This window comes from Ostrea edulis, chromosome 8 (assembly GCF_947568905.1).
Source record: "Ostrea edulis chromosome 8, xbOstEdul1.1, whole genome shotgun sequence".
NCBI classification, from domain to species: Eukaryota; Metazoa; Mollusca; class Bivalvia; order Ostreida; family Ostreidae; genus Ostrea; species Ostrea edulis.
The window spans coordinates 15,419,763-15,432,142 of NC_079171.1; the positions used below are offsets into that span (position 1 = coordinate 15,419,763).

General features: G+C 35.1%; 1 protein-coding gene across 1 annotated transcript in view; it reads right to left on the reverse strand.

Moving 5' to 3' along the window:
• The window catches only part of LOC125666110 (uncharacterized), a 54,850-nt gene that overhangs the window by 367 nt on the left and 42,103 nt on the right, over positions 1-12,380 (reverse strand). Inside the window, exons 2-5 of the mRNA XM_056147010.1 lie at positions 1,600-1,792; positions 1,156-1,346; positions 479-687; positions 144-300 (exon numbers count right to left, since the gene is read on the reverse strand). Coding sequence (XP_056002985.1) covers positions 144-300; positions 479-580 — 259 coding nt within the window. The 5' untranslated portion in view covers positions 581-687; positions 1,156-1,346; positions 1,600-1,792. The remainder of the gene's footprint in view (positions 1-143; positions 301-478; positions 688-1,155; positions 1,347-1,599; positions 1,793-12,380) is intronic.

Consider the following 12,380-nt stretch of genomic DNA (forward strand, 5'->3'; position numbering starts at 1 on the left):
AAATTGGAACAATAAGGGGAACTCCTTTAATTAACTGAAGCAGTCTTCTCTGAATCTTCGGTTGAACACAAGTTTTTTGAACAGTTGAAGAGTTGATGTATATGTAATCTTATAAACAAACTTTACTGCAATTCAACATTTACCTTCACTTGAACAGCACAAATATCTGTAGGCATCAGAAATCTTATTTATCTGAAAAGGTTCCCCATCCGCAAGATCCTCTTCTATGTCAAAATCATGATCCTCAAGAAAATCTTTCTCTGTAACAGGTAAATCTTTGAAATTGTCATCCTGGACAAACTGAAAAAAGATGTCAGATACAAGTAATGTAAAAGAGTAGAACTGTAATTTATAAAATGTATATTATATAAAAGCAGATTCATCTATAGTGAAAATACTGAAGCATCAATCTGCATTTCCATGGTACTTGTTACAGGGATATAAATAAATGTAAAACTGTTTGTAGCTGCTGTAGTACCTGGCATTTTGTGCTGACTGATCCAGTCAGTTGCTGTGCACCTTGAAAAATCTTCGGATATACGGAAGTGACTTGCAATATTTGATCCCTTTCGAACTGCATTTCTGCTGTAGATTCGAAAAGGCATATCTTTGCAACACCAGAAGTGTCTTTATGGAGATACTCCTTACGACGAGGGTACCATTTCTCCTTCGTTTAAGTGGAGAGATCTATAAAATAATTTGCAGGAAACTCACAGAATTGATTAAGAATAGAGAAATAGTACAATGGTAAACCAGAACTGCACAAAATGGACAAATACCTCCCCACTTGAATTTTTAGAAAAGATACCAAGTAACCAGAAGTTTTTTTGTGGATCTTAAGGTGTTTACAATTTGTTAACATCAACAGTGAAATTTAATTGCTCATTGTATTTTTTTTTTTAGGAATGATAAACAACTAAACCACAGCTTAATAAAACAGGGAGAAAAAATGTTCAATCAAGATGAAAATACCAGGTGCATATATTTATATGGTGAATAATGAGAGTACAAATTTTCAGACAAATGCATGCAGTAGTCTCTAAGAACATGTCTGGACAAAATCATGTCTACAGACAGACGGACATCCCAATTCCAATATACCTTTCCTAAACTTTGTTTGAGGGGGAATAAAAATAGCTCTCATGGAAATAATACCTGTACAACCTTCCCTTTAACTGTGGATTTGTGAGGACAATGTAGTGCATCCTTCAGACACCTAGATGCTCCTTCAGGCTTCTCATTTTCAGGGAGTTCCATGTCCAATGTGGTGACATTTTTCAGAGGAGCAATACAACCAATAGTGGTGGTACTGACAGCCCAGAATGTGTCTCCTTTCTTAATCATATCTGGAAAATAAGAATTTAAAAAAAGCAATGTTAAATACAATTTGTAAAACCAATCGTTATTTGGCCATCTCTGTTTTAAAAAATGTTAATACACCTAAATTTCAAAATCTTGAACATGCATGTCTTATAAAATGGAGCAATCTAAGAAGTTAATTTGTTTTGATTATTTTCTGTGCTTTATATACCTGGGGATAATTTCTGATAGTTGTATCTTGAAATGTTAGATGCCTCAATGTTCCAGCTAGTTTCTTACCTGTGAATCTGTATGACATTCCTTCTTTGATGAAATTATATTTGTGCTTCAGATATACTCGAACAATATAAGTACCATCTTTGTTGGCTGCTACCAAATTGAAATATGTCACCAAGGAGTCTCCTTTCTTGTAAGACTGCAAAGCACTTGATTTTTTGATGATTTTGAAACTTAAACTAACTTTGTCATCACCCTGGTAAAACATGAAATATTATCTCTGTATAAATCTTTTGAAGTTCTCATGAAAGTACACTAAAGTTGCACACAAATTCAGAAGTATTTTGCTTATACTATCATAATGAATGAACAATCTGAAATATTAACCACAGTATAATATAGTGAGGACCAATTTTAGCACTTATTTTGAATACTGAATTGAATGATACAAAGCAAATTGCACTCTTTGTAATATGTAATATATAATGTTAAATTCTCTTAGGCATCTGTGATATTTAATTGAAAGGTACAGTTCAGATTTCTATATCCATGCGAATAAACAGTTCATATTTTGTGCTAAAGGTCTCTAACCACAAGTGAATAAATTAATGTATTACAGGTATTGAAGAAGTTTTTAATCATGAAGATATATATAGATATCTTTCATCAATCACTACTTATCTTAAAGAACATTGTACAACTGAAATAATTTGATAATAAACATGAAAGTTTTTGTCACAAGAAGATAATGTAGATTGTCAAATATTTTGCACCATTTTCACTCTCTAATACATTACAATATCTTACTTTGAAGAAAATACTAAAAAAACAAAAATTTTCTTAATCTTTCATATTCCTCTAAAACATCATCTGGAGGTACCACAACTTTTGGATCAAACTTAAGTAAGATAAGTCCATCTAATGTACGTAATCGACTTAATGCGACATATGCCATTCCTTTTTCAAAAATATTACTGCCTATATCCAAAGCAAGTTTAGAAAAAGATAAACCTTGAACTTTATGAATAGTGCAGGCCCATGCTGGAATTAGGGGAAACTGTTTTCTAACAATATGTCTGCCACAAACTGTAAAATGATGCTCAAATCTTTCTATACTTATAGAACTACTATTGTTAAATGATGACTGATGTAAACGACCAACATTTCTATCATCAAACAAAACATTGATTTCTGTTATTTCCTCTCCAATCCAAGTAAAAGAAGAGACAGTACCCATGGCACCATTAACTAGTCCATCCTTTGTATTAATGTTTCTGATTAACATTATTCTGCTATTTACAGAAATTTGTAATGTTTGCAAAAGTCCACCAGCATCACGCTCATCAGTAGGTATTAAATAACTTGGTACATTTTCACCTGGGTTGATATCTGCTGTACTAAAATAATGTTCTGCTATTAAAGAATATGTATGTTCATCCATACCAGTCAACATTAAACTGTTATATTCTGCAACATTTCTTCGTAATGGAAAAATATGTAAACAGTCAGTATCTCTAACATTAACTCTAGTCAAAAGCAACTTTACATCATGTGATGTTAGTAGACCAACACGTGCTCTGTTAAGCAATTGTGCATAAGAAGGATCTTCAATTTGACGAACATTTTCAGTTAAAAACACTGGTGAAAACAGATGCCATATGAGTTTATTATGAAATGCATATTTTCCTTTTATAGGTTTCAGCTGAAAAAAATCTCCAACTACAATTACATTTAATCCACCAAAAACAGCATTATTCCTTTTGATTTGTGATAACCTTCGACTAATATAGGTTAACATCATATCACTGACCATACTTATTTCGTCTCACAATAGTATGAATATTAAAAAATTCTCGCTGCAGTTTACTGAGCATAAAACTTGAAAGTTCTTCATAAGAAGTGTAATTTTGAACTGGAATACTCAACAGTGAATGTAAAGTTAGCCCTTGAATAGATCTAGCTGCTGTACCTGTTGGAGCACAAACGACAACTGGATTTGATCCTGGTATCTTACTGGTGTACATTTCCAAATATGCAATAATTATATTAGTAATAAAGGACTTTCCAACTCCTGCACCACCTGTTATAAATAAATGCAAAGGTTCCTTTGCTGACTTTTGATAATGACAATGTACAATGTGAAGTGCTTGTTTTTTGGCTCTTTGTTAGTTTTCTTAAATTTGTTTTGTAATCCTCAACAGACATTCTACAAGTTAAAGAGTGATTAAATGTCACATCTTCATTAAAAACAGGAATAGCAAAAGCATGTGATGAACTTTGTTGAAAATTTGATGGTATATCTACTATTATATCAGATTCCTGTTCAAGAGAACTATTGTCAACAGAATTAAAGTAAATTCTTGCATTGAAATTTGACTCGCTTTCACATAAATGTATTCTTCTCACAATATTTTATATTTGTTCAGTCAATGATAGGTACTGAAAATTGAAGCTAGTGTCAAATACATGTCGTTTTGCAAAAAAAGCTGCTTTTGCAGAATCATGTCCTGAAAGTAATGCCTCCTCATTCCTATGTGGTAATAAAAGAAGAATAAAACTATAGAAGTAATCTTCACTGAATAATGCAAAATTTGGATACCTCAATACAACAGGTTTTGTACGCTTTTTTAACCAAACACCATGTTTGTCAATATAAACTCTTTCACAAGCTTTTCTATGTAAAGAACCTTTTGGTGGAGTACATTTTTCATACCAAGAAGCAAATCTATAAAATGAAAAACTTTCCAATTCATGTGGTCGTTCATGATAGTAATCCATTAAATTTGTATAGAATATATCTGTACAATTATCATTCATTTCCTCAATAAATTTTTTTGGTTTTAACATTTTGAATCGCTTTTTGGAAAACGTGTATTTATATACACAACTTTCCTTGTACTATGAATTAAATGTAAATTTCCAAGACGGTAAGCTGCTTTTTGTGCACTCATTCTTCTATGTTTTAAAACACAGAGACCAATCTGCAATAATTTTTGATACTTAGATAAATTTGGATTTTGTCTAAAAATTGAATAGATAAGGTTTCCTAGTACATTTCTTAAATCATCTGGTTCTGACTTGCATAAATAGGAACAAACATAATATGCTGCCCCTTCAGCATTTTTAATTAACTGAATATCCATGTTAGCTCTCCAATGGCGTAAAAGAACTGTATTGTAATCATTAATGAAAGTGCTTTCTTGATTTCGCTTTGTTTCATAAAATTTGGCTTTTGATTTGCTAAGTAAATCAATATTTGGTAAAATTCTAGTAGTAGAAACAATTTTTCTAGGAAATCCAAACCTACAATTTAATCTGTATCCACGACTACAATATGATGAATGATGATGTGTTTGCAATTTCTTTACAAGTAAATTTAGTTCATAATCTTGTTCAACATCTGGAACATTTGATGAAATTGTTCTGTCAATATAATGAATGAATTCAGATGATGTATTATGATTAAGTTCAGCAGGTAACCCATCAATCCATAAAAACATGTGAACATGAGGACTCCCCCTATTTTGAAACTCGATGCGTGCAAAGTAATCCAACACTGTTCCTAGAGGTTTAGTTTTTCCTAAAATAACATGTTTTAGCAATGCTCTAAATCTTCTATCAAAATGTGTAGCAGCAAGTAAAGGATCTTTCCTCATTGACTGAAAAAAAGATTTTCCAAAAGCATCTTTAAAATTTATATTCTGAAGTGTCATTCCCAATTCTGGCCAATGTAAATCATCAGCTGACAATGTGACAAAGAGTGTAGGAGGGCCCAAGCTTTTAAATATTGCCAAAAGATCATACAAAACATTTCTAAAGTAAGCAACGGTACCTTTAATGTTCTTCATGAACATGTAAGAATTTTCAAGTAAATCTGAATTTTCATTCATATTTTTAACATCACCAGCTGTAACACAAGATTGGTCTCCCGAATGTACAGTCTTCAAAATTTTCATGTGAATTCCCAACTCTTGTTTTAATAAAGAGATATTATAAGATGCAGCAGTATGCAATAAATATGTCATGTTTTTTCTGAAATGTCCTTTTTCATTGTAAAGCCTCACTTTGAAATACATCGATGGATTTATTTTTAGGGGGCGCTCTGCACAAAAACCATTTTTTCGATTTACGAATAGCCAAGGAAATGCTAATTCTTCTCCATGTTCTGTTAACAAGATATTTACAGGTTCAGACTTACTTCTTTGAACATGAATATATGCATTTTTTGAAATATTGCAACTATTATCCACTGGAATCATTACAGCTTCTTCTAATTCTTCTTCTTCCTTATTGTATGTACTGAAATTTTCATTCAACTTGTTTAAATCATTAACAACATCACTTACATTGAAGCTCAGATCAGTGTAGTAACAATTATTTTTGATTAACCAATGCATTGCTTCTGCATACTTTTTGCTTCTTATTTTATGGTGATTACCGACATATAGAGATCCATTACTATTCTCAAACTTAAGTTCTATAAGAGGACACTGTTCCAAATTCTGTGGAAATTGTTCAATTATGTTTTCAATATTCACTGAAAGATTTAAAACCAATCCTTTCTGAGCATACTGTCCCCCAGGAAGAAAAATTAATGTCATAAATACATTTATTTTACTAAGCATTTTCTTTTCAAGAAGAGTTAAACCTTCTAGCTCTCTGGGGACTAAACCTGTGTCTAAATTATTTCCTTTTAGACTAATGCTTGGTATTTTATTTTGTTTCAACGTAGTTTTACATGTGCTACATAAATCACTGCTTACATTCAAATCAATACTTTTACATGCATCATTGACCTCGGACATTAAAAAAGTTTGATCTTTAAATAGAATTCTAAAACAACATGAACAACACTTATCAGGGGACTCTCTTATGCTTTCTTCATACTTATGTACATGAAAAGGCAGTTCCAAATAGTCTACATATTCAACGCTACTGTCTGTTGACACATTACATTGTTCACAAACATCTAACATATCTATTTCATAAACCATATAATCAACTGGTCTGTTTACATCAGATTCAATGGTTTCAGAGGCATTTCTATTTTCAACATAACAGCGTTTTATCTTTTGTCGAGCTCTCTTTTTGCAGTTAAATTTTGAGACATATGAATGATCATTACAGACACATTTATGTTGTCCATCACGTTGATTGGGGTCAACATTTGTACTGTTATTTACCTGGTTGCTTATTTCTACTCTTGTGACTGGAGTGAGTTCATAATTAAATGATGAATAGCTAGCACAAATGTAATGGTGCAAATCTTCAAAAGATTCAAAACTCAACAACACCGCCGCACCATTATCTGCATCTTGAAATCCAAATTGATTCCTCTGATGTGAATCAAATACCAAGAACCGATTGTTACTTATATCTGCATGCAAAGCAATAGTAAGATCATTTAGAGTCAACAAGAAATTTGAAGATATAAGCATTGCTTGTGATAATGCATCATACAAATTCATTTGTCCAAATTCGTCATTTTGTGAAACAGTGACAGTCCCTGTATCTACGATTCCATAATAATAGTCAAGAAAATATTCCAAAGTAAAGTCGTTATCTTGGTAATTCAACACTTTTGGCATTTGATTGTGGCCTAAATATTGTAATGATTGAAATTCTTGAGAAATAGTGGCATAAAGTTTAGTGCCATCGTGCAACATCTGATCTAACTGAACACTACTGAAATCTGACGTGAAGTCAAACCGGGGACTTCTGAAGCAGGTCATAAATGTTAGCAAAGCAATGAGTGGTACTGCCGTACATTGTACTCCATTTAATGGTGCAAATATTTGACAACTTTGATGAGTATTTGCTAATACACCTCTTACCATTTTTGACGATGCGTTTCCATCGGCTGTCAATTGAAAAAGGACGCAGAATCTGCACGTGCTAATACCCTGGATCTATGTCACGTGACGAGATGATTTTTGTAGAATATGCTGTAACTTGCCCCGAAATGCGAAATGCAATATTAGGGTTGTTTTTTCAAAACACAGGATAATGATGCACAAAAAGTGAATTTAAACTGAACATATCTTTTTTTTACTAACTTTTGTCTTATTTTACTGAATTACTATCCGAAAACTCATATTCATAACGAGTTGCTTTTATATCTTGCACACTCCTCACCGGGGGAGCATTTATTGTAATAAAAAACTTCAATAGAATCATTAATTAACATCTTATGAACGTTAAGAAAAAAATAAAATAGGTTTTTAAAAATCAAGTAAGACTCAATATAGAACAATTTTAAAATATCTTATTCATGACTTTTATGACTGTAATTAATAAAATATCATTCTATTGAAACAGGAAAAATAACGTCTCATTTCCCCATGCGCACTTTCTAATACAATCACAAATAGATCGGCCGCTCCTGCGGCCGATAATGAAAAACTCGGTTCTTAGGGGCATAATTTATTCACCCTGGGCAACATTTAAATCGATGTTTACAAATTTCCCCAAGTCTTATATGTTTTTGCCACCGGCGCATACAAATAGCGATGTAAATACCCAAATATACTACTCAAAATTTGATAAGGATCATAGATATTTTTCTGTTTAAAAAATTAATAACTGCATAACTGGCAATATTGTGTCCAAGTGAAATCAAAAACGTCTTCAACAAACTTACACGTGCATTTCATGCCATGGGAAATGCGTTTCTCATCACAGTTTATGCTTTTGCTACCATTGCACGATTTTCACTCGGGCATCAGTGTCTGAATCTTTCTAAAATTTCAAACTCACTTGAGTGTTTACACTACGTTTATCAACATAATGCCCCCTCAACGTGTAAGGCGTCGCCTGACGACAGAACAACTGGGCAGATGTATTGGAATGCTTGACGCTGGCTATTCACAACGTGACGTTGCAAATGCACTAAACGTCAGTCAGAGCGTTGTAAACAGGGCCTGGAACCGACGGCAAACTTTTGATACAGCAGCACACCGACATGGGGGTGGTCGTCAGAGGTCGACAACCCAACACCAAGACCATTTTGTGGCTCTTCAGGCACGACGCAATCCCTTCTGGACAGCAACCAGCCTACGTAACGACCTCCTGAACACCTCGGGGGTGAATGTGTCCACTCAGACGATACGGAATCGGCTTCACAATGCAGGTCTCAACTCGAGAAGGGCATGTGTTCGAGTCCCTCTGACTGTTCGACACCGGCGGGAGCGACTGGACTGGGCTGAAGATCATGTCACTTGGACACAGAACGATTGGGTTCAAGTTCTGTTCACCGATGAGTCCAGGTATTGTTTAGACTTTACAGACAGGAGGCACCGAGTGTGGCGACGACAACGTGAACGTTTCCATGATGCCAATATCAGTGAACATGACCGTTATGGTGGTGGTTCCATCATGGTCTGGGTGGAATCAGCAGGGATGGAAGAACATATCTTCATATCCTGGAAAGAGGAACAATGCCGGGGGTGCGGTATCGGGATGAGATCTTCGATGTTTACGTCAGACCCTACGCTGGTGCTGTTGGCCCTGAGTTCATCCTGATGGATGATAACGCCCGTCCTCATCGCGCCAGGGTGGTGGAGCAGTACCTTCAGCAGGAGATAATTGTCCGTATGGACTGGCCAGCGCGCTCGCCGGACTTGAACCCGATTGAGCATGTATGGAACATGCTGCAGGTTGCCCTTTCACGCCTTAGAGCACAACCCACGACTTGGGCAGAGCTCGGAAACGCCCTCGTGGAAGAGTGGAACAAACTTCCCATTGGAAATACCCGGGTGCTTATTGACAGCATGGCTCGACGTTGTCAAGCCGTCATTGATGCAAGGGGAGGCCATACCCGATATTGACACTTCATCGACTAAGTGTAATGATGGACTATCCCCAAAAACTGTGTAAATCTTTCTCTGGTTTGCTGTTAACTTTTTGTAATGAAATGCCTTTTGGTGTTATCAAATTTCAAGCATTCCGTATTGATAAAAGTTCATGCCGTTCATGAATTTTCATTCATAACCTGAGTAAACACGTTTCTGAGTCAAATTTATGTTTTTTGTTATGTTAGTGGTAAATTACACACATATAACCTAGTGATCCTTATCAAATTTTGAGTAGTATATATCGAAGAAAGCGAGTATGAAATCGGCAATATTGCGAGTAAATAATATTTATATGGGTCGATGCCTACACTCTGTTTGGTAATGCTATGCCGCTCGCGCCGGTAAGTGAGAAAGTTTACTTGCGGAAGGTCGGTGGTCTCTTCCCAGGTATATGTACATTGTATCTGGCTTCTCTTTTCCACCAATAAAAACTGAGCGCCACCATATAACTGAAAAATTGTTGAGTGTGGCGGAAAACATCAATTATATGCATGGTAATGTTTTTCCTTTACACATCTGTAATTGACACTGTTTTTCTAAAATAAGGCTATCCGAGAAAAATCAGTGTTGTTATAAATGTACCTCTGCACTCCGCACCATATGACGTCACAATGAAAAAGTACGTCACAGCGTACATGTTCTGATAAATGTATATTTTGTCGTTATTTACTACTGTTATCAAGTGATAAGCTGTATACGTGAAAACATTTCTTGTCAAATGAATATATATATTATTCCTTTATCATATCAAATCATTCTCCATTTTTAATATATAGTATGCAGGAAGGTGATATTCATATTATATTGTGACATTGAAATCGCCCTTATTCTGAATGACTGATGCGTTTAAAAATTCCCTCATGTACATGAATAATCTCATACTATAGAAACAGTGGCAAAGTTCAGGTTCATCTGCTATTAAAAAAAAACATGAATTTTTTCTGAAATATAATCTAGATATGAATATGAAAAGTGCGGGGAGCAATTTCTGTCTTGTATATTAACAGTATGATATGCATAGGAATGTGGACAACCCCGGTAATTCGCTGATGACTGCTGATAACTTATAGCATGTTCAGTTTGAGTATACATCTGCTCCCAACACTTTTCATGTTAAGGATTTTTATTTCTTTTTGAGTATATTACTAAAACTTCAGCTGGTTACCCGCATGAACCTGAACTTTTGTTCACAAGTAGGGCTTCTTGCTGTTTTCCAAACATTAAGTGTTACGTGATATTCAACTGACGTCACGGGAAATTACCATGAGGGGAATTTACGGTAGCTCAGTCACAGTCAACATATGGGTAGTATCGTTTCGGTGTTTAACCGTAACAAGTGTAATGATACCTGTGAATTTGAGGTGTAATTTCACCCCATGATTATTGTACATTTTACTATGGAAGCCCTTAACCTAGTTGCGTTATTATTTAGTTTTGGATTAGCCAAATTATAATACGTTACACTGTTGATACTAGGCACTATAGGCCTAGCTACTGTCACGGGTGCAGAAAAGAAAAACCACACACACACGTCAATAAAATAATCAAATTTAAAGTGGAAATCACAACATTTTATTTTAAGAAAGCAATCTTATTATAATTTTTGAATTGTGATCTCATCATCTGCACGTCGTTGGTTGGCTATCTACCTCTTGTCACAGTTTTAGGATAAGACCCTTTATTCATACAATGCAAAGAAAGTATGCCACAGGTGATGGCTGATACTACCTGAAGCAAAGTTCTACAAATTATGCCTATGAAAAACACCCTATATAAGCAAATTTTCACTAGTCTAGCCCCCGCCACTCTTTGATCATTCGTTCCACCCAAAACGAGTGATCAAGGAGTGGCGGGGACCAGACTGCATTTTCACGGGCGTAGTATGTACCGTTTGCATTACTCTTGTTGCGGTCTCATCCGAAGGACCGCCCAAGTTAGTTGCGTCTTACAACAAGCAAGGGGTACGGAGGACCTATTATAACCTAGGACCCACGGGACATGGGGCATAAATTGTATATTTTACGACTCCTGCATCCATGGGACCTTAGGGGCGGAGCAAAACTTGCCCAATTCTTGATAACCGCACATCTGTAAGAAAAACTAAATACATAGCTATGTAGAGCAGGAACGTCTCTACCGAACTTGTAAATGTCATGATTCCTGGGATAGAGGTTCTGACTCCATTGTGGGGCCAAATTTGGTATGCACTGTTTATGTGTCAAACATTTACACAACATCTTTAGTGTTATTGATACTAAATTGAAACTAAATGGTCACGCGTTAAGAATTGGAACATTGTTAACTTTATGGTAACTTCAATTCCAATTCTTTTCAAATTGAATATGTAGCATCTTTGGGACACGGGGGACATTATTTGTAAATTTCAGGTCTCCATAACCCCCATGCCCTTAACAACTGTTAAAATTTAGTATTTTGTAAACGTCTACGTGTACATCAGCACATCTGTAAGAAAAGCTAAACGCTTAGTCGTTTCTGCTAAAATTGTAAATTTCATAACTCTCGGAGTTGAGGCACTTACTAAAGGGGGGGGGCAAACTGGGTATATAATGTTTATGTGTAAAATATTGAAATAACATCTTCTTGATGCTATTGATGCTAAGTTGAAACAAAATGAATAGTTAGAAGGTGAGGGTACCATTTTACCAACATTGTAAATGTTATGTTCCTAGGGGTGAAGGGTTTGATTCCAAGGTGGGTAACAACTAGTCATCGTGATGAAATGTTTGTTAACAATTGGCTATTTTTAACTTCTTGATACCTTACAGTCGTATTCATTTTGAATTTAATATAAAGCATCTTTGGGACGGGTGTGGGGGGTATAAATTTCAGGACTCTTGCAGATTATACCCTGTAACTAAGGGCTTGGATTCACGGTGAACCTCTCTGTTACGAAACGAACGTTCTAATTTGACCCCGCCCTGGGTCTAACTTTGTGATACTTCACCAATAACCAATGTCTCTCCCATTGAG